Below are 26,396 nucleotides of genomic sequence, written 5' to 3' on the forward strand. Positions count from 1 at the left end.
CAAAAGCTACTGCAGAATTAAAAGGCATTTTGAGTTTCCTTCAAGAAATGATGATTTCACTGGAAAACATGAATCTCACACTTCTTCTCTTGGTATCCATTTGCTGAGAACATTTTCTGCAGGTCCTGTGGCGTGCACAAACATGTAAGTCGCTGTAGGCGCTGAACCCTACAGCCAGCTGCTCTGCAGACAGTGAACTTTATTTTTAAAAAGTTTTTCTGGGCTTAATTACTATCTGCCATTTTAAGTATCATTTTCACATTCAAACAAAGATGCACAGTTATGTAAATCAGAAATTTTCAGTGAGTTATTACTGAATAAAAATACGCTAATAAAAACTTCTAATCACTACTGAGTTTGTATTTCTCTAGACTCACCCGGCGATCTCCACCCTGGCAAGGCAGCCTACCTTCCATACAACATCACCTATAGACATTAGCTGCCTGGTGTCTGCAGGCTCACCACAGCCTTACTACTGAGGTAAGCAAGCATCTAAGATGCAAAGGCATTTTTTTAACATCTTGATTTATTTCCATCCAGTCTCTTTGATGAACATTGTTTCATATAGTTAAGAACATATCCTGCATGTAACTGGGATCCTTAATTCACATTCACATCTCAGAGTTCCTTTGTGCCATTAAAAAGCCTTCATAAACATGACTTTTTTCTTTTTTCCTTTATTGCTTCTTTATAGGCATTTGGACACACAGCACAACTGATCTGCAAGCGCCCTGGCATGACCAGGAGGCCACACGCTCAAGTGAACTCCATACAGTCAGACACTGCAGCTCCAGCTGTGGCCTGCACCTGCCCGGTTTCAAGGACAGCATTGGTTAAGGAAAAGCCAGCTGTTTATTTCCATATGGCAACCTCTCCTGCAGCCACACCAGGGTGGGACATGGGACAGTCGGGACTCTGCCCAGATCGGCCACGGCCTCCCATCTCTGCCTTTCCACATGCTGCCATACAGTGAGGGCCACCCTCCAACCCTTGCAGGGACCAGCAGGACATCTGCTCAGTGTGGGCCTGGTGCCACAGTTGCAGGTGCCACAGCTGGGTTTGCACTCAGGCCTGTGGGAACCCAAGCCAGGTTCTCCCGACCACACCCACTGCCGGCTCTCAAGCCTGTTTCTGGATTCCTTCCTCTTTGTAAGAGAACATTTCACCCTGTCACCTGAAATCCCCTGGAACCCGGGTTACCTCATTAAAGAGTTCCACGAGCTTCCCCCACCCCGCCTGGCAGAGAGCCATGGGGGTGAACATTCCAGACCTTCATCCTCTTCATCCCGACCCACTTTCCCCTCTTCCTTGGTGCTTCCCCACCTAAGAGCGAGAAGGTAACACAAATCTTCCAAATCCAACTCCCCCGCTCTGCAGAGGGGGAGGTGCACCCGCAGCTTCTTTCCACCAGATCAGGCATCTGCTGAAGACGCTGCTCCTGCCTCACAGTGACAGCACCGGGCTCTGGTGAGGTCGTGCCCCGGTGAGGTCGTGCCCCTTGCTCACAGGTGGACTGTCAGCTCCTGCGCCCCTCATCTACACTGCTGGTGAACGAGAGACCCTCACTTGTGTTATGAATGGGAGCCACCAGCTGGCAGGATGGTGTGCCACTGGGGTTGGGGGGCGAATGGCTGATGCTTCTGCAGCAGGGAAGAGGGTTTAGTGGACAGGGATGGGCCGGTGTTGGGAAAGGAAGTGCCGCCATGATGCTGAGAGGGCTGGGTGATTCAGATATGGGTTTGGTCTTCCTCCAAGGCTCTAAAAACTTGATTCAGCTGTTCAATGATTCATGTGTTGAATAACTAAATGGATACAATCATAGGTTCTCAACTTCACAGATCATTTGCTAGAGGAGGTTCAGAGAGGAAGACAGGACACATCCCTTCATTGATTCATTTAGCACACAGATTAGCTGGTCTGGACTGAGCTTTGTGCCTGGTGTTGGGGTGCAATAAATGACATCACAGTTCTGTGTCCTTCAGTGGCTCAGAATATGTGTCAAAAGAAGGTAAACTAGGTACCACACTAAGGTCTTGAGGTTGTCCATAGATGGGCCCTTAGTCCAACTCCAAAACCAGGGCAGAGCACAGGTGAGCAGTCCAGGACAGGGGCAAGCAAGTTAACCAGGGTGCTGTTAGGGGCACAAATCCACACGCCCCCAGCTCTGCCTTTTAGAGCAACATGAAAAATAAATAAAGATTGAAATCCTATCTCTTCTAATAATGTTCAACCATCCTTCAAATACGAATGACAGGCATCCCCAGGACTTGCCCTAGTTCCTCTTGGCTACACAGCTCCCTCCCGTGGCCTTTGGTCACTGGCATGGCTCATTTCTACCACACTGCCCGCTCCTCCCTAGCTATCCCCAGCCCTGCCATCTGCTGTGCTGGGCCCCTCTGGGACGGGCCAGCACCCAGGCGCCACAGCTGCTTGGTCAACACCTGTGTGCATCTGAGCACCGAGAGTACTTCTGATGTGCCTAATGACTGTGCTATCCTCAGGTAGACCACAGAAAGACCACAGGGACCTACAACCAGGGGGTCCACACAACAGAAGGCCTGAGACGGTTATGGGTACAGTTTTGGTGAACAGGTCCGTGGCTTTCGTCAGATCCTCAAAAGGGATCTGTGAGCCAAGGGCTAATGACCCACGTACTCTCAGCTCAGATTAAGTTTGTGAACCAATAAAACATCCAGATGTTTCCACACCTGCCTCCCTACTGTGCCAAATCCCTGGTTTGCACAGGTGATCTCCTGGGGTCCCTCTCCTGCCCCCACGGCCACCTCCCCACACCTGTTCTGCACCTACTACCTGAGGCTATGCAAGAGTAAGATGAGGTTGAAAACCACCCACCGCGTAATCTATTAATTGTTGCTTGATTTAAAAAATTGGGAGATAGCAGCTGCCATAGTCCCCGTTTTCCCTGTTCCAACAGCAACTCATTAAGTAATTACTTGAATGTGAAAAGTCACTCTGAACCTCCATCTGCACATAGCTGTGTCTACCTGTGACACATGGGGACAGCTGCAACAGTCCCCAGCCAGCATGGCCTGATTCCTTCATCTCCTTTGCAGTTTCCAATAAATACTGTGTTTTCTCTGAATCTTCTCGGCATATTATTCTTACCATTTCTCACTTGGGATTACTTGATGGGGAGCAAACAACAAAAAGGAGGTGTTCTAAACTGCGATTGGCCAGCTGTGTGATTTGGATAATCCACTGCACCTCTCTGAGCTTTCTTTCTCCTGTGTGAATTAGACTGCTGGATTAGATGTGTGGTCTGACAGCTGAGCTCTGACTTGCTCTGGAATCCCACTGATGTGTCTTGGGATGGATGACCAGGGAAGTGTTCTCACCCTCTTCTTGTGCCAGTCTTGGTTTATTTCCTATGGGGACTTTAGTTATGAAATTAAAGGTTCAAAAGTCACTGGGCAAGATGGTCTAGAAGAAGCTTAAAAGCCAAACATTCCATGGTGTTACAGAACAATCCCGCGAATGGCCCACAAGCCCCTGCCAAATCAAAGTGAGGCGGTCCCCTCGAGGACCCTGCTGAATCTGCACACGTCAAGTGCTCATTCAACAAGCAGACGGCATCTCCAGACCAGCTCTATGCTCCATCCACGGTCCTTCTCATGACAACGGTGTGCCAGGCATGGTCTTCCCAACATGGAATCAGACCAGCTGACCCAAGGAGCCTGGGACGTAGGTGGAGCGCTGAGCCGGGGGCCAGGAGCACCTGTGCCGCCCAGCAGCCATTCCCCAGCTCCCCGACTGGCAAGGCAAAGGCGGGTTCCCCCTCCACATCCTGGCACGGGGGTAAGATTAATGAAATGCACCATGGGAGCTTCTGAGATGCCACGGCTTCTTTTAATGATAAAAAGGTCTTTACCTGCCGAGTTCCTTTATCAGTCGATCTCATTCTTTAACCACATGCCACATGACCCTGTGGAGGACTCAAGTATTTATTTCATCAAAGTCAGAGCCAGAAATCCTAACTTCCATGAATTTTCCTAAATATGCCCCTCGGGCCACCTTGAGAACTGCTATGCATTTCATGATGTGTGTGTGCGCCAGAGTGTCTCCAAGTGCCCGGACTGCTCGCCAAGTCTCAAGCCCTCTTAGCTCCGCGAAAGCCAGAAGCCTTCGGTGCCCGTCCTAGGCTTGGGGCGCCTGGATTCCAGAGGCACCCTCACAAAACGACACCTCCACCCCAACGTGCGCTTCCTGCCGCAGGCCAGCTCCCGCCGCAGGGAGCCCGTGCCAGGCCTGGTCTCCCCTCTTTTGGAACTGTGTGACCCTTGCTGCTTCCCAGGTGTGCACAGCGGAGGACCCTCCCCGTGGTCACGCACGCACACCTAGCCGCGCTGGGTGCTCTGCTCTCTCCGGCCGGCTCCCCGCCCCACGTGGGCCCCTCTCCCCGCGTTCTGCGTTTGTCAGAATCACATCTTCCTCTGAGCCAACCTTTCGCTCCTGAGTGGAGGCATCAGGGAAGCTATTAAAAGTAAAATGTTTACCCCGTCGCCACCCAGGGACCAGAGCAGAGATAGGCAGGCAGCACCGTCATTTCACAACTCCCAGAGAGAATGCGATGGTAACTTCAAACACTAGCAAGAAAAATCCCCTGTCCAAGAGAAGAAAGGAAACTCTCACTCATTTCAAGACAGATATCACTACCATTCAAGGCCAACTCGGTTGCCCATGGATTTCTGAAAGAGAAGAAAATGGGGACATCGCTGGGGTTTGAGGCTGTGATGTCCCTCCTTGCTGAGTGTAAAACCTATGCAGACGGTTCAATCAACCCTTTCAAGAGAAAGGATTCCGTTATCTTCAAGAGGAATCACGTGAGCACGTCGGAAGGCAGACTTTTGCTTCTGGAGGGTTTTAAACAGCCCCCAGCACAGTCTCCCCATTTGGATCAGGAGACTGAGGCCGATGCTGTGGCCCTCCCAGCCCCGCCGCACGGCCGGGACTCAGAGCCTGTGTGCAGATCCAGCTCAGCAAGGCCAGGTGATGCTCAGGGCCCCAGGGTGCTTCAGGCTGGGGAAGGCACTCTTTCTCCAGTTCTGGAAGGGGGGTTAAATTTCTTAAAAAATTGATCAGATGCTGGTAGGGCAATGATCTAGAGCATTTGATCAGCGGGACTTCACTCAGTGAGGAGTGTTGAGAAGCCCCTGGTGCAGGACTGCGTTCCGGATGCCACAGCAGACCAGCCGGCGCTGTCCAGGTGGACCCGGGGCTCCAACGCAGCATTTGCAGGGACAGCGACTCTCCCGCGAAGGGGCGGTCGACTCTTACCGTAACAGCCTCCTGTATCTGGACGCCGAAGGCACGACGGGATCTGTGACGTGGTACCTGGCTGACAGAAGTCCAGCTCTAACGCAGACTCAGAACAAACAGGCTCTGACAGGACGTGCCATCTGTCCGCAGTCCCGGTGGGGCCAAGACTGTCGCGCTGTGGCCGTGACGTGATTTTCTATGAATGACTATGACTGAACACCTAATTTTTTCTTTCATCAGCTCTGCCACGACTCTTTCCTGAGTATCCACCCCTAATCCCACCATGTTCCTCGGACGACTGGAGGAGTCAGGAGCTACGCCACCTTCTGCTCCTCGTTAAGGGCTGGATTTCCTCGGTCACTTAGCAAGGCCCCGTGGAAAAGCACAGGCGGCAGTTCTGAAGGGAAGACTCGGGCCCATTCCAGGTGCTAGTGGAGATGAAAGGACGTGGCAGCCAGCCCTGAAGAGCCAACCACAACAGGACACAGAAGAGGACCCTGGGAGGACACTGTCTAGGTCCACCCTCTCCCCGGTGCAGCGCTGAGACTGCTCCACGCCCTATTTATTTGCCTTCGAGAAATTCAGATCCCACAGTCGGGGAGCCTGGAGGATGTTGGCCACAGGCAGCGTCCCCGGATGGAGTGCCTCACCCCTAACCCCCTGCACTAGACCACAGTGGCCCGGCTGGAACTCGAGATGCAGCCAGCTCAGATGGTCGTGCCTCTCCAGGGGTGGCTGCAGCACCAACACACAGCGCCCTGGTCGGCTCTTCCCAGAGCCAGGGCGCCGAGCCCCACCACTCTGAAGCTCCCAGAGAGTCGCCGCCCCAGCAGGGCCCTCTCTCCCTGGACCTTCACAACTCAGTTCGGCAGACTCCGGCTCTCTCCAGGAGGGGAGTGAAGGGCGTCCACTTCGGAGCCCAGGCCATTAGCGTTACACAGACGGGGCTCCGTTCTGCAAAGAGATTGATGCTGCCACCCTCAACGAAGCCCACGCCGGCGACTGCTCACGGCCATGAGTGGTGGGCAGCTGAACACTCCCGTGTCACCTTGGGGCTAGAGAAGCCTGGGTCAAGGTCAGTGAAAAGCATTCTCCAACTCTGAGTCCCCGTTTTTCTGTGTTGCATTTGAAGGTCTTGGTTAAGCCTTCCTGCAAGGCTGGTGGTGGCAATGGTGGGCAGGGCTGGGGACAGGGTTTAGCTTTTAAAACGGACATAGTTCAAAAAAGTACACTCCCGTGGAGAGAGTGGGCTGTACCAGCAGCATATCCTCCGCCCACCCAGGCTGCCTGGACTTTCGTGTAGTGCACTGACATTTCCTGATTGACTTGTTGAATAAGTTCTGTGACAAGGGTCCCAGAAGGTTGGAAACCGCCTGTCCTCTCTGCTGATGAGACAAACTTCCTCCCAAGGACAGCAGCGCACCCACCCCCTCTTCCCCCTGCATCCTCTGCACCAGGCCCCACCCCACGGCTCCCTGGCCCACAGCCCTTACTCTGTGCTCTCTAGAACACCCACACCTCCCGAGTTCCCCTGGAAACCCTCCACACTCAGCTCACTGAGTCCCAGTGGGCCCTCCTTCCTGCTCTGGAGCCTGTGAGCCCCAGGGGTGTTCTGAAAGAACCCTGAGAACCTGGCGATCCCACTCTTTACCCAGTCTCTTAAAGTCCTCTTTCTAAGCAGAGAGTCTCAGATAACTTGGACTGTGCACAGAACGGGACTCGGTTTACGTGAGTGGTTCTGAATTTTGATCATGCCTTATCAACATGACACACCTGCACTTCTCATTATTGCAGCTTGTTTTTCAGGGTTTCCTTCAACCCTTTATTCCCCCAATACAGTGTCACCTTGACTCTGGATGCCTTACGTTGCCTTCTTCTTCAACATGGTTGCATACAAGTTTAACGCTCATAAAGGTCAAAGCCAGCTTGACCTCAGCCTGTTCTGGACTTTACTACTAATAAGCAACAAGGTCCACAGCGAGGAGCCCTGGCAGGAAGTCAGAGGTCCCTTCTGGCTCATACGTCACCTGGGCCCAGGAATGAACAGGTAATAGACACATCAGGGGCTACAAGCGCTCCTACGGCTTCCAGAAAACTGAGAAGCACCAAAAATGAATGCTCCTCAGAGCTGATTTCCAGGTATGTGAAGACTGAGGTTGTGGCTACAGGTAAAGGCAAAGTTCCAAGGTAGCAAACAGAAAGCAGGATGTTGGTGCGGGACCAGGGGCCTCTGGGCACCTTCGAAGGGAAGGTATGCCCTTATGGAAGCAAGATCCCCAAGCACAGCAGGTAGACGAGAACATGTACGCAGCTGTCCCTGCCCACTCTGATCCTGTGGCACATGAGGCTCCTCATGTGTTCACGTGTGTTCGGCACAAGTGCATGCTCAGTGGTGTGCGTGTGTGCCTGCACACCCAACATGCATGCTCAGAATGTGCACCAGCAGCTCGACCCTCTCAACAGGGGAGCAGAAATGTTTAATGGCTCACTGAAAAAACCCAGAATTAATTTTTCTGTCTTCTTACTCAATAGCATTACAGATTACTGCTTTTCAATTTTAAATCATTTGAAATGGGAATAGCATATGTTGAAGCAAATTTTTGCTTTTTAATTTTAAGTGGGAAAGTCACTGAATTTGATTTTCTAAGTCTCTGCATGAGAATATACTAAATTTGAACCAAATCCGCTCCGCACTTTCTGCTTCTTCCACTGGGCTACACTCTGCCTGGGTATAGCCAGTGTGCTTCTGAGCCAAAGGGTGAATCAATTCATTCACATTAAAAGATATATTATTTGTCAACATTTCTGGGCTGGCAATACTTCCCTTACAAGTAAATTTTAGCATCTCCAAAGAGAAAAATTGTCTTCTGGAATTCCGTTCTCTCTTTTATTTCCAATATGTTCACATAGTATCCTTTACCAAAACAAAACAAAACCCCCCAACGCTCTTTCCACATATTCATCTGTTTTTAGTAAAAATTTTTAGCAAATTTGAGAAAACACAGCAATATCTAATTAACAGGCAAAACAATTGGTTTTACATGTTCTCCTAATTTTTTCACTAATCTGTGCTAATCCTCCACAGAGAAGTTATTTCTTTCCTCCACCCACAGGCCTGGCTCCCAAGAGTCTCGGCAGGTGAAGAAGCTTCAAGACCCCCTCCCCTGGCTTGCTAAGAAGAAACGGGTCTACTGAGGTCACCATAGGTTCTAAAGAATGCTGGACATAGGTTTATGCTCTGTGAAATCCAAATCCTCAGGGTAATGCCTCCCAATATGCAGGTGTAAAGAGCCACCGTCCCCGAGTGCTTGGTGACTTGGAGATGGCCCTTGTAGTCAGAACAATAAATTTCCCCAAAACCACCAATCAAACCAGAAACAGGGACCACCCACCCCACTCTCATAAAACACAGGGATCACACTCTTCTCGTGGGCCCTGCAAACCCCACCAGACAGACCCTGCAGAACTCCTGGAGAGCTTGGCAGCCTGAGCACACAGAACAGCTTAAAGCTTCACAAAATTAAGTATGATGGAGCCACAAGAAGCAGTCTTCAGGCATTTTATGGACCTCTTTGTGTTCTGGGCAGTTACTTTAGCCCAGATCCTCTAAAGCAGCATGCATGTGTGCACGTGTACGCACACGTGTGTACACATGTGTATATATATGTACCGTCTAGTGCAAGGCCTTAGTCCTCCACCCAGTCTTCTCCTCCCCTAGCCTGCTACTGACCCTCCATTTATGGACCTGGTTGAAAGAGTGCTGTGAATGTTTTAGGGTCAAGAAGAGGCCACTTGAGAATGGAGGAAAAGGATTTCCCAGCTGCAGGTGACAAGGACAGGCACCTCTGAATGTCCCACCTGGTCTCTGGAGCCAAGGCTGCCTTTAGACTTTGATCTACACCAGTTTACGTCTTCCAAAGGGGAAGCAGATTCAAAGATGGGGGGATTTTAATGGTCAAAGTATAAAATCAAACTAAGAACTTATCCTTCCTCCAAGCCCCACACCCTAATTAACCATCGCCAGGCCCCTGCCTGCTGAGTAATGGCAAAATAACAGGAGAACCAGGCGAAAACCAGGGAACTTCTTTTACATAACACAGGCTGGGCTTTAGGCTCTGATCCCTGGGTTTCGACCTATGAGCACTCTGCTCTTTTTATAATTTTCACTTCTGCCCCATGTCAGAAAGGCCACCTAGTCCTAGTTCAAGCCTGCAAGTCAGTAAGTGTTTATTTTATACCTAGTAAGGGAAGAGAACTGTAATAAAAGGAGACCCCATTGGTTACAAGATGCTGGTTTAGGGTGGAGATGCCTCTTTATTGAGCAAATATTCTGTAGAATTTCTAAAAGAAGGAAGGTTTGGCCTATGTGAACCTGTCAAGCTACACTAAGCATTAACCCTTGCACACTCACATGCTGGATTTCTAGATTTCCATGTTTACAAGGTCTTCTTCCCAGGAGAAATTAAATTGCTCTCAGGTCCTGTAGATGGTGATAATAAGATGGTCCCTCTTTTACTGCAAAACAGGCTCTGGGGAAATGATCCCAAAATGGAGCTCTCACCCAATACAGATGCAAAGTTGTCTCCATGTGTTCCCTAAATAGCTGACGGTGGAATTCTGTCACACCATGTTCCCCCAGGCTTTCTGCCTTCCTGAACTATAGCGGGGTCTCCTTTCTCTGCCCTGATCCTAGCAAAAGCAACCTAAGGACAATCCCACACCACACAGGAGAAATCTGCTTCTGCTGTTGATTTACCAAGCTCCAGCGAATGGTTTTGCAAATCTAGTGGTGTCTCCCAGGGTCTATTTTAATGATCCGCCTGAGGTGAACTGAACAGCGATTAACAGACAAGAACCCTTCGGCTCCTCTAAGAAGGGAATCACAATATCTACAGGAGCACTGAACCCCGGCCTGGAGACTCACCCTTGCCCCAAGTGCACCCGCTTCTGCAGAAGCTAGGCCTCCCCAGGGCAGGGTGTCAGCTCTTGCCCTTCCCTCTGCACACGGGACCCCCTGCAGACCTCTGGCCCTCAGCCAGCCTGCAAATACTGCTACTTCTCAGCCCAGCTCACCTGGTCCTCACTGTACATCTTTCAGCAGGCCACGTCTGCACCGTCTCTGACCAGGAGAGCAGCACCAATCTGCCCCTGCCTTCCAGAAATACTCCGGAGAAAGGGGGGAACACAGGAGGGATGGAGAGCAAAGTCCTCTACACACGGCTCTATCCCTTGTGACTTGGCTTCGAACCAAATCAAAGTCCTCTTGGGGGTGGGAATAAGCTTTATTTTTAATTTGTGTATTTATTTCTGTGCCATGTCTTTCCTCACCCAAATTGCAAAGTAGTTAGGAACCTTGGCAACTAAAACAGGTGAAATTAGGCAGTTCTGAAGAGACCTGGGTCCGCGGGTGCTCTGGTCAACTTTACCTGCCAGACCTCTCCATGACTGACCCCACCCGGCGATCCTTTAAAAAGGCAGCAGGTGGAGGCCAGGGCAGACCCTGCACTCAGCAGCTGGGGTCCGGAGGGCTCCAGCCACGAGCACACACCAAGTCGTGCGCGAACCTCCCTCCCTCTGGCACACACATGCACACGCGAGGCACCGCGTTACCTGCTCCTGCTGCTGGGCCGATTTCCCCGCGGGCTCCTTGGCCGTGGTCATGGTCTGGCCGGGCGCTGGCCACCGCGGGGCAGGGGCCGAGGCGAGTGTGGAGCCACAGAGTGGAACCCGGCGCCGGCGGGCGCAGCCTAGTCCATAGTTCCCGGGCGCAGGGTGCCTGGGGGCGGGGGCGGCGGGCTGCCCAGTCCCTCTGGAAACGCAAGGGGCAGGGCGAGGGCGCGACGGAGGTGCCGCTGCTGGGGGCTTCTCCAATTAGCAACAGCTCCGCGATCGCCACAGAAACAATAACTGCTTAGCAACCGGCGGCCGCGGCTGGGAGCAGGCAGGGCCCGGGCGTGCGCTGCCGCCGCCTCCCGGCCGCGCACGGCGCATGCTCGGGCCGCGCTCCGCCGGGCTGGCCGGGGCGGGGGCCGCGGGGCCACCACCGGGAGGACCGCGGGGGGACGCGCGCCCACGCGCCGCGAGCCCCGCCGCAGCCCGGCGTGTCCGGCCGCCGCGCCCGGGAGGCAGAGCCTGGGCCGCAGCAGCGCCCCGGACAGCTCACACCTGGGCGGGGGGCACAGCGCGGCGCAGGGGATGGTCTTTGTGTTTTGCTGCTGCGAAGCGGCTGGTGCTTTTGAGGAGGAAGGGGTGTTTACCGGGGAAGGGATCCTCTGTCTGCCTAGTGGGTTTGCAGGAAGGCTGGCTGGTGGGGTCCTTGGCCTTTGTTTCCCTTACAATCCAGAAAACTTGGTTCCATCTTTGGAGTCAAAGAAGCTACATTTCCCCTGGAGGATCATCCCGGATCTCAGGCTGTCTCTCCTGGCCCTTAAGAGAGAAAAGAAAGGCAAAGGCCTGGTGTGTGCAATGACCTTGGAGGACACTGGGCTCCCTGCTGCACCCTGAGCTCAAGCAGAGCAGGAGACAGCCCTGCAAGTCGGCCTGATGCCTGGGGCCTCCATCTTGGACTGACTCAGGGCTCCTGCCACACCTGGACTCTGCTGCCTACACCTGAGTGACACCTTCAGTGGGTAGAGAAGGGAGAGGGGGATCTAGGGGATGCATGAAGGGCCAGGGGGTTGCAGGTGGGATCATCTTGTGACCCCCCAACTCCTGTGGCCCTGTTGTGTGTGCCCTGGACCTCTGCCAACACTCTAGACCTCCAGGTTGGGTGCCTCTCCATCCGCCCAGCCAGTTCCTGGTGTTTGGTGACCGGAGAGCTGCCCGCCTCCACGTGGTCACTAGTAGGTACTCTACAGTCGGCCCTGTGGCCGGGCCTGTGTCATCATGCTCTTTGCACCGCAGCAGAGACCAGTGTAGTTCTTAAAGAAAAGAAGCCAATGGAGTGGCATCCCTTCACTTTCCTTCCCACAGTCCAGCTCCTTCACAGTGCCCCCCAAGTCTGTTACAAAAACAGACAACAGGCAAAGTCCAAGGCACTGTGTCCTTTGGAGTTGGCAGACGAATCCAAATCATAAAGAGGAGTAGTCGCCCCCATGCAGGCTGCACTTGCTTCTGCTCTGAGGGTTCACGTGGCACAGGTTCCAGGGGAAGCCAGTGGCTTGCCTGGCCCAGCGTGCAGGAGAGGAAAGCCCCACATAAAACTCTCGCTACCCAGGGAGGGTCCTGTTTCGCCTTTTCTGAGTTGGGTGAGACTTCCTGCAGGGCTCTAAGCTTCAGGGGTGCCACAGCAGAGGGGTGCAGTCCTGTCACGCATCTTTGTGGCCCTGCCTGCTGCGATGCCTGGCACCTGAGTGTTTATCAGTCTTGATTGAAGGGTGGGTGCCAGTAAGTTGGGGCGGGGGCGGACTCTCAAGGTCTTCATACAATCCCAGCCTCACATGTGGAAGGACCTGGCCCCACCCTGGTCACACCTGTGGGCCCTGGAAGCCATGGTGGCCTGAGGTCCTTAGGCAAACCAACATTGAGACTCAGAAAGGAGGGCCAGGCAGCAAGGTGAGCGACTGCTCTTCCTTCACATGCCAGCGACCCAGCCGGCCCCTGCGGTCAGTGTCATCAGCAGCCCCTGCCCCACGACACGCCTTCACAATCCCACGCTCAACACTGCGCTGTCCCCAGAGATTCCTCTTACACCCTGGGGTGGGATGAACCTTGAGCCACCTTCTGTGACAACTCAGAAAGGTGTCACAGCTAGTCCTCTGCAGATGAGGACTGATATCCAAGGACAGGAATGGCAGTGGATGGGCAGGTGCAGATGGGAAGGGACCTGCGACCTTTCCCTCCACTGTTCCCAGGACCGCCATGGAAACCAGGAGGTGGTGCTGCAGGAATGGCCAGCTGGGTCAGTGGGAACAGATGAGACCCCTTTGGACACTTCCCATTTTACCTCTCGGTAAAGAGCTGAAAACATTTGGCCTCTAACATGAATGTGAATATACTGAAAAGTCTGCTGACATTGTGAAGTCACACATGGCACTTCCAAAGAATGTCCTCCTGGCCTTAGATCTCATGGAAGTCGACCCAGCCAGACCCTGACCCCGGCTCCCCTACATTCCAGTTCTGTCATCAAGAGCCCTGAGGGAGGAAATGCGTGAGACTGATCGGTGGAGGGCCAGGCCGGAAGGGCCACTCAGAAGCTCCCTACTGGGTTTTCCTGGCAGCAAGTCCCCAGCTGCCAACTTTGCTACACTCTTGATTCTGCTTTTAAAGGTTAACCAGGCCAATACAGGACATGTTGCCCCAGGGTTGTGCCAAGCAAGGGAAAGAAAGGAGGCTATAGGTGAGTTAGTGAGAGCAGCACACAGCAATATCATGGTCTGCAGCGCCCACAGACTGCAGGGAAGGCATCTCAGACGAGCGCTGGGCGTCTTTGGCAGTGCAGGCGTGCAGCCCAGGGGGACGGGGTGTCCTCTGCCTGCCCTTCCAGTGCCCAGCACAGAGGAGGGCCGGGATGTGCACCTGGTTAGTGAAGGGGCAGGGTGCTCACTCTCCTCAGTGATGGCAACAGGAATGGCCATCTGCCAGTGGCAGGCGCTGCCACCTGACCTTGTGCCCCAGCAGCTCTGTGAGGCAGCCACTGCAGTTCCCCCAGTTTACACAGAGGGAGATATTTGGAGAATTTGATATGAAACCCAAGGTCATGCAGAGTTACATAGCCAAACCCAAACTTGAACCTCAGCAGTCCAGGCCCTAAACCACCATATGGCACTACCCACGATGCCCGGAGAGTAGAATACACAACAGTACAAGTATTTGCCCAGTCTGCCCCAGAATGACACTGAGCTCACTGTGTACATTACCCTAATTCATCCTTAAAAGTCTCTTAGTACTAGGATCGTCTCCTTGGGCACATGTAACCAAGCCCCCAGAGGGGGCAGCTGGAACTACAGAAATTTATTCTCTCAAAATTCTGGAGGCTGGAACTGAAGCCAGGGTGCTGGGTCTTCTGAGTTCTGCCCCCTGGCGTGTAGATGGCATCATGCTGTGTCCTCTTGCCTTGTCTTGCCTCTTCTTTAAGGACACCAGTCAGATGGGATTAGTGGCACTCGATGACCTCGTTTCAACTTGATTTCCTCCGTAGAAATGCTGTCTCCAAATACAGACGCACTCTGAGGTCCTGGGGTCAGAACTCTGCGTGTGACCATTTGGAGAACACGACAGCTCATAATGATTGCTCCGAGCACCATCTGACTGTAAGGAACCCTTCCAGCCTCCTGCATCCAGCTGCCGATGGCAGAGTTGGCCCTGCCATCCAGTTATTTCATCAAGACTCCTCTTGCACGCGTGTGCACACACACACACTCTTTCTGTGTTTCTGCCAACACTTCCCAAGTGCCTGGCAGGAGATGAATTCCCAAATTCTCAACAAGAGTGAGGCTCCTAGCTCAAGCCTGACTGACCAGCTTCTGCTAAGGTCAGGCGGCCCAGAGGATCTTGCAAAGACCTCATCCCAAGGTGCCCCCTCCCTCTGTGTCCAGGACGAGTCCAACTTGATGGAGTGCCTGTGAGTAGAGGCACTTTCTTTCTTCACGGAAGAAATTTCAGAGCAGCAGGACACACGCAGAGCAAGTAGTAAGGACTACACAGGGCCTGCCAGCCGTGAGAGCCCATTGCTGTGCTCACTGGGCCTGGGCACCTGGAGTCAGCTGGCATGGGGCTGACCATAGGCCAAAAGGAGATGCCACTACCCCTCCCTTGGCCTCTCCCCTCCCATTTGTGCTAGCATGTCTGACCAGTTCTATTAGGATGCTCGGACGCCTCTGCTGGGCCTTACAGAGGGATGGAGGCTTGGTCAGTCCTGCACAGGTACACAGGCCACCTCACTAGGCTGGCCAACACAGCCTCCACCTGCTGTCCACTCCAGAAGCCGTCTGACCAGAGTTGCTGGTATGGGCACAGCTAATCAGGTTTGTTTGCAAACGTGCACACCTGGGTTCCTCTGCTGCTTGAAGTAGTGTCTCCTCAGATTCCTTCTCGCCTGCCCAAGTAGCCTGTCAGCTGCAAGACTTTGCTTCAAGCATCACTTAATCAGCAAGCACTTATGGAGCACCTACTTTGTGCAGACAGAGAAGCCCCTACAAGCAGCAGGCATGCCAGGTGATCTCCTGCATAAGGTAGAGCTCAGCATATCCTGAGGGTACAATCTGGGAAGTCTCAAGTTTTTAGTATTCACCATCTGCAAGAGAAGCTACTCCCACTTACAATTCCCCGAAAATAAAAGTGTGGGGTGGCAAGGAGTCACAGGAGTCATGCCAGGGCCCAAAGAAACAAGTTGAAATTAAAAAAAAAAAAAAAAAAAAAAAAAAAAAAAAAAAAAAACAAACCCCACTGGAAATTCCCAAGGGAGATGAGAGGTGGCGAAGGTTCCCAAACTAAGGGTCAGCTTTCCAACCACTGACTGCTTGGAAATCCGAACCTCTAACAGAAGAGCTACCATTTGCATGTGGAGGCTGCTTTGGTTTGACCTCGACAGCCCATTATATAAGTGCTGCACGCTCAGGTGAGGAACAGTGGGCAGCCAGGCAGAAGCTGTATGGAGGGAGGTCTGAGAAGGCAGGATGGGTCAGGGAAGGTCTGGGAAGGCAGGAAGGGTCAGGGAAAGAGACAGGAGGCAGCAAGCCTCTGCCCTTGGCCTGTGTGGATCCCACAGGAATGGCTGCTGGGGAGTTTCTGTGGAGATCCTAAAAGCCCAGCCAGAGCCGCCGCCCCACATCTGGCTCAGTCCGTTCCCCAGAGGAGGGTGCAGTGGTGCTTCCCCGTTAAGAGCATCAGTGGCAAATCGCTCTCTCCTTTGTCCTGAGGTCTGGGGAAGGAACCCAGGGCCTCACGCATGCCAGGCAAGCCCTCAGCGGCTGAGCCACGCCCGCCTGGGGGTAAATCTCTTGAACTAGAAGTGGGAAAGCCTGGGGCATCACGCCCAGTTGATGAGGGGCTTCCTTCATTTTCAAATTGTTTATTTTAAGAAAAATAAGAAGAGCGTGGAGCTGCAGTGAGCTCACAGGCATCCCCCTCTGGGCAGCCTGCTGTGGTCCCCAACACCCAGACTCTGGCTGCTCCACAATGGGACAGTGTCATGAGTACAGGACATGCCACCAGCCCCCCTGAGCCAGAAGGGGCCCCTGCTGGAGCACTCTGAGGAAGGGTTGGTGTGTGAGTCAGGGCTCTCCAGAGAAACAGAGCCAAAGGACATGCATGTGAGAGGGAGGGAGACAGAGACTGATGGGTTGGCTGGTCGATTAAGGAACGGCTCACACATCTGCTGCAGGATCCCTCCCTCCTTGGGAGTCCTCTGTCTTTCTCTGAAGGCCTTTGACTGCCTGGAGGAGGCCCACCCACATGGCAGAGGGACCTGCTTTCCTCAACATCCATGGGTTTAAATGATACTTTCATCTTAATACAACGACAGCAAAACTTCACAGCAACATCTCCACTGGTATAGACCAAAACCTCGGTACCACAGCCTGGCGAGCTGACACACAAGTCAATCATGACAGGCTGTATGGAGAGGCGTCTGTAGCAGATTCTGTCCCAATGACGCTGTTTCACGTCCTCTCTGTCTTCCATCTCCCCACCCAGTGTGTGTGGGGTTTGTGGGAGGCAACAAGCGGAGCCTGAAGACCTTGTGCAAGTGAGCACAGCATCCTGGACTCCTCCCCTCTGGATTTCATCTACAGGAAGGAGGAACAGCTGAGTCTCATGGAGGTGGCCGATGCTTCAGGTTCTGGAAGGCAGGACCGAGCTGACACTGTCCAGTGTGATTCCTGGTCTTCCTCTGCTTGCCTAGCAGGTGTGTTCAGAGTGGTTCCGAAAGGATGGCATGGCAGGTCATTCTGGGAAGAGACAGGAGCTGGGCTGCCTTGTGAGACCTACCGAGTTCATGCTGTTCCAGGCACGACACAGCAAGCAGGCGCACATCATGGCAACAGGGCCCGCAGACGGCAGCCGGGCCCAAACCAGCCCCCTTCCTGTTTTATAACCGAAGTTGTACTAGATGAAGCTGTGGCTGTTCAGACGTATGGTCTGTGGCTACTTTTGCACTACCGCGAGGCAGTGGTGGGACTTGTGACAAAGGACATGAGGCCTGTGAAGTGCAAAACACATATGGCCTGGCTCTTTGCAGAGAAAGGTCACCCATCCTGGCCCAGAGGGGCTCTGTTACAATCAAAGTGTGTCCACACATTTGGGGTTGCAAATTCAACAGGAGAAGAATCTTCCAGTATCAAGGCCGAGTATTCTCCCCCAAATCCACAAAAGGAAAGACCACAGAGGAAAATCCCTAATGCATTTTGCTGACAACCCAGCAGACGACTCTTAGGAGTGGAAAGATCTGTGCTAACCAAGACAGTCCCGTGTCCACGCTGCCTGTCAGCAGGCAGCTTGTGTCCACATCTATGGTGGCCTGTGACCAGAGGGACAAGCCTCCTTCCTGTGGCCACGTGCAGGCCCACAGCATCCCCTCCAACACCCTGCTGCCTTATGGACCCGGGTTGGTGCCTGGGAAGCAAGAACCTCTGGTGGATTTGGGGAACACGGACAAGGATTTGCTAAGTACTGACAGCACTCATGTGGTCTGCCAGTCCATAACCCCCAGCAGCTGAGCCAGTGCCTGAAAATCTCTGTTTAAACAAACACACGATGAGGGGACTTTGGTCTCAAAGGGGATTCTCCACCACACCCCACGTGAAGAGATTCCACTTTTCCTTTCCTCTCCTCACTGCAAGTCTTCACGGGGTAAGACAGTGCTCCTGGCCTTGCTGCAGCTGGGGCGGCGCTCCTGTCAGGGACCAGGGTCACAGTGGGCTCTGCCTGAGCAGCGTGTCCACTGCTGAGACCCCATGACCCTGCATGTACTGTGCCAATCAGCTCTGCTGGTCAGGCCGGGAAGCCTGCTCTCAGCCTCGGCAGACTGGAGAGGAAACCCTCACCAGGACGCCTTTCAGTGCTGCCTGAGGGTCCCTGGAGGCAGTCCTTGGGGAGGAGTCACGTGGAGGGCAGACTGGCTGCACCCTGTGCAGCTCTCGGCAGAGGCTGGCGGCAACAGACTACGTGTATGCTCAGAGCCTGGGCGGATCACGGGCACGGTGCTTAGGGGACGAAAGTAAGAAATATGTGTGTGTACGTAAACGCACATGCACACCAAACATCAACTCCAACCGTCTAGCCAAAAGAATACACAGCACGTGAAATGTGTTTCAGAAGAACGCAGACAGAGTGCCCTGAAAACAGGGTATAACCTGTGGCAAGTGGAGAGGGGACGCAGAGTAGATCACGAGGGGACCGAGGGAAAGGAAAGAGTGGGGGGAGGAGTGAAGGAAGGGAGAGAGGGAAGAACGGGTGACCAGGTGCTGGGGACTGTGTTCTCCACTCTGTCTCCTTGTCTGTACTGAGAGTAGAGTGTCCGGGTTTGGATGTGAGGTGTCCCCCAAAGCTCATGTGTGCAAGAAAGTTCAGAGGTGAATGGTTGGTTACGAGAACCTCACTCCAAGCAGGTTGTCAGTCTTCTGATGCGATTGGCTGGGTGGCGACTGGGGTCGGAGGGCACGGCTGAGGAGCTGGGCCACCCGTCTGCCACGCCATGTTCCTCACCTGGGCCCAGAACAGTAGAGTCAGCCATCTATGAACTGAGACCTCTGATACTGTGAGCCCCAAACAAAATTCCCCTCCTTTAAAATCGTGAAGGCCTTTTAGTCACAGTGGCGAAAAAAACTGATGAGAACAGTAGGGAAAGTCAAAATAAGTCAAAATGGAACGTATGGAGAGTCTTCTGTAGCTGGGCATCGTCACCCGTCCTATGTCATTTCACCCTCGGGACCATGCTTGGAAGGAGGCGTTGTGATTCTCCACCTACAGATAAGGAGATTGGGCTTAGAGGGAATGGCTAGTCTGCCCGGCCACAAGGTGTGGTTGGATAAAGGCCGAACGTGCAGCTCACAACTGAGTCCAGCTCACCACTCTCTGAGCTACCACCACACTCTTTAAATTAGGAGTTCCCTGGGTTGCCCTCCAGCTCGAAATTTCCACTTTGGAGTCCAGGTAGGTATGCCAACATTGATAGTCGGCTTTCTAAAATGGGGTATCATGCAATAGGGGTTTACAGCCAACTCAAGCCCTGCTTCTCGAGGGCGCCACCTGCAGCTGTGAGGGACCACCTGCTGTGCTGTGCTGTATTCTGAAGTTCTCATGTTTCAGCCCAAAGTAGCACTATCTCATTCACCTGCTCTGCTTTGCATGTCTACCCCTGAACAATCACACCTTTGCACACCTGGGCACAGCTAGGCTGTGCTGGACCCAGCCAGGCCTGCACATGCTGCCCTTCAGGGCCAGGATACCACACGCTCCTCCTTGGGCACCTCATGCTGCCAGGTGCCATTGGTGACAGTAGCGTGACAGACGCCTTATTTATGATTGCTGAGATTTCTGGGACTATTTGCTCAGCCCTATTTGGCGCCAGCTGCAGAACAGACTGTCACATTGTCTGGGGACAAATGTCATGGGGTGGCTCAGATATTCCCACTGCCATACTGGGTTCCATGGTATTTTGGGAAAGATGTTCCACAGAAGCCCTCTGTAGCCTCCTCTGGCCTGGCCTCGGCCACCTGCCTTGTAGACATTGCCTGGGTGTTCAGCAGAAGTGGGGTCAGGAAGGGGTTCGCTCCCCACACAGGAGAACATCGTACTGAAATGTCTCCAAACCTCAAAATAAATCAACAAACAGGCTCGAGCAGGACATTCTCGGGAAGGATCAGTCAACAGTTCCTGCTGCCCTGCTTTGTAAAGTGCATCTGATATGGCTTAGGAAATTAGTGTAAGTGAAACCTTAAATGACGTTCAAAGGGGCCCCTTAAAATCGGAGACACATAAAAGCAGTGGAAATCTAAAGCACTTAGCATTTTCTTCAGGAAGGCATTAAGCAGAAGCACTTCACAAAGCCTGAGCCAAGGGGTCAGTCTCCCTGCCAGGCCCTAGCCCCAGCTCTGCGCCCAGCCCCTTCTCCCCGGCAAGATCCTCCCCGAGCCTTAGTGCCCCAGTGCAGAGGTCACCTCCTACCCTCAGCCCATGGGTCTGACCTCTCGCCTCACTGCTCATGACCCTGCGCAGTTGCTGTCCACCTCTCTTCCTGGCTTCCTGGACCCGTGGTGAGTCCCTCCATGGCCAGGGCTCCCTGCAACCTCCGTGTCAGTGAAGGCGTGACCTTTGCAGTCAGAGGAACTTCCTGTTAGCAGATCCCAGGTCCTCTCAGTTGCTGGCTGCCTGCAAGCTCCGGGATCTAGTTTTCAGATGTTAAAGGGCACAGCAGTGGACAGCTCGGAGCGTGCCGTCAGGATTACGTGAGAGAAATGAGGTCAACCGAGGAACATGCAGAAGGACCGCCTGGCCCTGCTCACCGCTCCCCGAGCTCTCCTCGGGCGCCTTCTCATCTTTCATCCCAGGTCTCGGCACACAGAATACGCAACAATGGGAGGGTCCGCTAGTGTCAGCGGGACTGAGGGCTGGAAGGCACCTATCGATGAAGGGAATCAACTCAGGGCGCAGAGTCGTATGGTCCCAGCTTACGAATGACTGAGAGAGGCCACGGGGAACCAGAAACGCTGATGCAGCTGCCCTGGGAGGATGGGAATCAGCTCAGCAGAAGGAACGCCTCGGTTAGACCCACGCAGCCCGAGGTTCTCCAGCTGTGCACGTGGCGATGGGAAGGGGCAGCGGGTGGGGGCCCGTCAGAACCTGGCGCTCCATCCCCACCCCAGCCCTGATCCAGCTCAGCCAGCTCCCCCATTTTGATCTCCTTACATCAGCTGTGGATCTTTGGAACCCAGGGCTTCATGGCTTAAGACCCCTGCGACCAAGGAACCCACGCCAAGATGGTCACTTCCAAAAGGAGGAAGGGTAGAAAGGAATAATGACAACGAGAAAGAGGAGAGCGGCTGCCACGTCAGCAAGCCCAGGCGAAACCGCAGGGAGACACGCTGCACCAGCCCCAGGCGCACACACCCACACAGGACCTAGGTGCTTTTGAAGAGTCTCGTTTGCCAAAAATCAGAATGGAGCCTAAGTCCCGATGGCTGGAGCCCAGCCGAGTGATTAAAAAGAGTATATCCTATGTGAAATGATAAGGGGCAGAAGGCGAGTCTCCTCCAGCCCACAAGAAACAGAAAAGAGATGGTTCAGTGGGGATGCAGAACAACCAGGAGGGACAACTACCTTCCGAATACACAAAATGAGCATTAAGAAAGTAAAATAAAATTAAAAATGTCAGTGTCTATAGCCCTCCCTAAAGGTACTGCCTTGTGGAACTTTTGCAAAACAAGTTCACCAGTGAAACACCAGGAAGCCCCATGCTAAGTTCCACAGGAAGTCAAAAGAGATGGCACCTGACCATGGGCCCAAGAAGCCTTTGATTCCAAAGCATTTAATGCTCTGATTGCTCAGCTTCTCCACAAGAGCTTGAATTGACACCAGAGACCACTCCTTCAGTGGCTTCTGGTTCCAACACTCACCAACTTCCCACTTGGAACAAATTCATTTATAAAATATGCTACCAAGCCAAGTCAGCCTAGGGTCCTCATGCAATGGAGGAAAAGCATGGGTACCACATTAGTTATATCCCTTTACACACAGGCTCAGACAAATGCTGATAAGGACCGTATTGTGTAAACGTGGCACACCAGGGGAGCTAGGCTGGCCTGAGCCACATCTCAGAAAGGATGTGAGATGGAAGTCCACAGAGAATTAGTGTGTTAGTCAGTTTTTCATTGCTGTGACAAAATGCCTGAGGAAAACAGCTTAAAGGAGGAAAGATTTATTTTGGCTGACAATTTCAGAGGTTTCAGTTCTTAGCTGGCTCCACTGCTCCAATGACTGAGGGGAGGCAACACATCATGGCAGAAGGGCCTGGTGGAGGAAAGGTACTCAGCTCATGACAGCCACTGAGGGGAGAGAGAGAGAGACAGAGAAGTGAGAAGGGAATGAGGATACGGTATGCACAGCACACCCTAAAAACCCATTTCTTACCCCTAGGCGCCTCCTCCTGCAGTCTCCAACTCCTTCCAACAAACCATCAGATTACGAACCCTTCAGTGGACTCAGCCACTGATGAGGTCAGAGTGCTCTCGACCCCCTGCGTTCCCGAAAGCCCACCTCTGAACACCGCTGCGCTGGGGGCCGAGCCTTCAACACAGGAGCCTTTGGACATTCCAGATCCAAACCACAAGAATGAGACATTTGTGAAGGCCCACCCTCTGGAGGATGACCGGCAGAGGAGGGCACAGCTGATGTGGCACACGAGTGGGCCACCAGGAAGGCTCCCGTTTAAAATATCTCCTCAGTGGAGACTTTGAACTCACGACTGGGTTTTCATCACATGCAGTTGGTGCCATTCCTAAAACTATTGGTAACAAGCAGAGCCGACACAGCGTAGGCCCCCGGAAGGAGGGCCCGCCAGCGGGCCACACTCGCAGAGCCCACAGGACTGGCCTGACGATTTCAGGAGCGCCCTTTCTGGATTCGGGGCAGCTTGCTTCTGCACTCTGCTCGTCTGCTTGTACGTGAAGCCCCGTCTGCTGAGGCGTAAGGTCCCCACTGGACCTGAGAGGCCTGGAGGCCATGCGCTCCTGCTGCTGGGGCATTTGGTCTCCCTGGGGCCTCAGGTCTCACAGAAGCGCCCACGTCCCTCACGTGGAGTAACCACCTCCACTACTCCCTCTTAGGACAGAGTAAGAACACGAGGTCACGGTGGTTGAGTCCTAAAGACACGAGTCAGGCCGCTCCCCTTCCCAGGACCAAGAGTCTGTCGGGGAGAGGAGTAGATGGAAGGCAGGAGGGCCACAGGTGAGTCCAGGAGGGGGAGGCAGCTCCAGTGAGGCTGTGTGCAGGGTGGAGGCGGAAAGAGGCCGCAGTGAGCCGGGCACCACTGGTGGCAGGAAGAGGCAAGGGAGAGAGATGGTGAGCGGCCAGGTGGCCCCAGTGGCCTTGGGCCTGGCTACTGCCCAGTCTCATTTCCGGGGGCTCTATCCTTAATGTAGCTGTTTTATCCAGACAACTTTAATGCATCTTTCTTTTTTCACAATAAAAGGAACCCGACTAGGCTGACTGGCCAGTGTTCTGGGATTATGCACCCTGGAGGCCTCCTTCTCAAACCCACACTGGTTCCCATTTAGTGCTGGGTGTACTGATGGCATGTGAAAGGTCCCAGCACCAACTGGTTCTTAAGGACTCCCAGGCCGTCTCCAGCTCAGCGACCCGTAGGCCTTGCTGGCTGCTGCATTTCCTGCCTCTACCTGGCCCAGGCAGGTGCCCCCTCACTGTGCATGGTGGGTGAGGATGGAGGGGGCTGGACTGGCCAGGTGCACAGGGATTGCTGGCCTGCTCCACATGTCGCAGGTCACAGGAGCCCCCAGGGGAAGGACTGCCTGGCCCCCCGAGCCTGCCGTGGGGGCTTCCCACCCTGCGAGTCCGTTGACCCACAGAGGGACTGGTCAGGCCGGCGGCTCGCTGAGCCAAGGAAATGGCTTCCTGCCCTCTGACCTTCCTCGTCTCTGGACGGGGCCACACAGCACAACCCATCCTGTTCCTGTGCACTGAAGGGCGAGCAAGGCAGGGAGCCCTCTGTGAGGGACTGTGCGGGAAGCCAGTGGCCACGGCCTCAGAGGAGGGCTCGGGACTTGGAGGAGAGCCGTCTCTCAGCTCCTCAGCTCTGCCTGATGGGTGGCTGGGTGGCTTTTCCAGACTTCTCTTTTGTAGAAGGAAAACTTGTGCAGTGATGTCTGAGTCCTCCAGAGCTCTCCTCCAGCGAGACCCCACCTGTCACCTCAGTGTCCTCCATTGCCCGGACCTAAGCACAGGGACACCTTGGGCAACTGCCCCACAGGACGTGGGCCTCGCCCTCCTGCCTGAGCAGGCTGGTCTGCCTTCCTGCTCTGCCAGTCACTCCACTTAACCAGGGAGGTGGGAAGTGACAAGCGCCCCCCTGCTGGCCCACAGGGCGTCCAGCCCTGACACGTATGGCCAAGCCGCGGCCCGCGCCAGCAGAGCAGATGGACGTGGTGGGAGGCAGGCGGGCGCTGTCCCTCCCTGCCCCTGCCCCTGCCCTCCCTCAGCTCCGGGTTGGAAACAGGCTGCAGAGGCGGGGCTGTCGTGAGGACTGCCCGCCTCCCACGCGGCATTGACCGGAGGGCCCGAGGCAGCGGCGGCTGGCCCGGCACTGAGCAGGACCTGTGCTGCCCTCCGCGGTCCACCCAGCCAGGAAGGACGCAGCCCTCTCTGCCCGCACAGAGGGGCCGGGCCTGACACCAGCTGCCAGAGGCCAGCAGGCGGCTGCCTTTGCTCTCTTCCCTCTGGTCATTTCAAGCACTGTCCCCAAGGGCCGCCTCCAAGACGCCTGGAGATCCCTACACTGCGTCTCTGCTGGGTGGCTCGGGGCCCTGGTGGCTTCCGCTTGGGTCTTGCTGTTGGTAGTCTTGGGCATTCTCAGGGGACAGCACCCTGGTGTCCCTTCCCGGGAGTCAGGAAATCTTGGGAGTGGGGTGGAATCGGGGAGGGCTGCTCCCCAAAGCTGTGGGAGCAGGGAGGCGGTCCCCCAAGCTGCAGTGAGCCCCACAGCCCCGGAGAGATGGAGCAATCCGAGGCTTGAGGTCAGGGGCCCAGCTCCGCGGCTGGGGAGCCTGTCCGTGAGGCTTAGCAACAGCTTTTCCTTAGGTCTCCATAACTCCCGCCTGCCAGCACTGTGCTGCTCCCGTCACACGGCACACGAAGGCCACCTTCTGCCAAGGCTGTCACAGGACGAGAGGGCGGCGTCACACCCCGTCTGAATGTCCCTGGTGTCCCAAGACCCTGTGGCCTGATCCCAAGGCTCAGCGTCTGTCCCCCATGTGCTGAGTGAGATGCATCAGGCGTCTCTGAGGGCGTGGCTGCGGAGGAGCAGGAGGCTGGCCTCAGACCTGGACCCAGCTCTGCTTTCTGAGAGGTACAGTTCAGTGTGATGGAAGAATAGAGGCCACGTGGGTCTCAGGACTCTGAGGACACGCAGGTCTGTGAAGTAGAGCTTTCTCCTCACCAGCTGGTCAGGACGAGAAACACGCTGGAGTCTCTTACAGAAGGCTGACCATCGTCCCTCGGCAGACCTCCCTTCCTCCGTGCACCCACGCACACAGCGGAGGCCGCTCTGAGACTAGAACAGGTCACCTCCGCACCGAGAGCAGCACTTCTGCCACGGAAAACACGAGATCCGATGGTTTTCTCCCAGCTTATAAGATTCCTTAAGGTGTCGCGTTGTGACCTCACATATGTTTAACCATTTCTCACAGAAACTCAACCGAGGCTGTCTTGATAACGGGATAGTCTCCTACCTCCCGGTATCGTCCAGCGCCAGTGAACACACGGGCAATGTCGTGCCCCAGACAACTGCGTAGTCTCGAAACTACTTCATCACCCCAAATGTGGACTTTGTAGTCTTTAAGCAGCGTCTGCCTGTGTCCCTTCCCGTGGCCCCGGGCAGCCTCTGCCTGGCTTCCGTCCTCACCAATCCACCTGGGGCAGGTATTTCCTGGAGGTGGAGTCATGCGGGCTTTCTCCTTCCTGTCTTAATTCCTGGGCATCATGTCTTCCGGGTTCGCCCACACTGGAACCTCTATCAGAACTTCCTTCCTTTTCACAGCTAAGTAATATTCTCTGGTGTGTACACGGCACGTTTTGTTGACCCAATCATCGACCGACAGACACCTGGGTGGCTTCCACCTTGTAACAGCTATCGCTGGGCCTTTATAATCACTCGGCAAAATCTTAATGCTGATGAAAATGACGAAGGAGATGATGATGGTGACGATGACGATGACGATGATGTGCTGGTGCTGCTGGTGCTGCTGGTGATGCTGGTGATAGTGACGGTGACGCGGTGATGGTGACACAGGTGGTGGTGGCTGACCCTCAACAACTACTGTGCTTCCGGCGTTCTACTGATTCATATGCGTATTAACTTGCTGACTCTCAGAACGATCCTGCTGAGCGCACAGCTTGATCCTCAAGCTACGGACGATGAACCGAGATGGAGAAACTGTCTCACTTACGTC

The 26,396-nt window shown here is 54.2% G+C and overlaps 1 protein-coding gene across 6 annotated transcripts in view; it reads right to left on the bottom strand.

Annotated features, from left to right (window-relative positions):
* DPP6 (dipeptidyl peptidase like 6) overlaps positions 1-26,396 on the bottom strand; it is a 934,588-nt gene that overhangs the window by 464,061 nt on the left and 444,131 nt on the right. Inside the window, exon 1 of one of the 6 annotated variants that reach the window (XM_079149263.1) lies at positions 10,888-11,257. The exons of 4 other annotated variants lie outside the window; for them this stretch is intronic. In XM_079149263.1, the coding sequence (XP_079005389.1) occupies positions 10,888-10,938 (51 nt within the window). In that variant the 5' untranslated portion in view covers positions 10,939-11,257. Of the gene's footprint in view, positions 1-10,350; positions 10,629-10,887; positions 11,258-26,396 lie in introns of those variants that run through there. One more of the 6 variants, XM_079149266.1, reaches the window with a different exon arrangement.

Source organism: Sciurus vulgaris, assembly GCF_902686455.1.
Source record: "Sciurus vulgaris genome assembly, chromosome: 8".
NCBI classification, from domain to species: domain Eukaryota; kingdom Metazoa; phylum Chordata; class Mammalia; order Rodentia; family Sciuridae; genus Sciurus; species Sciurus vulgaris.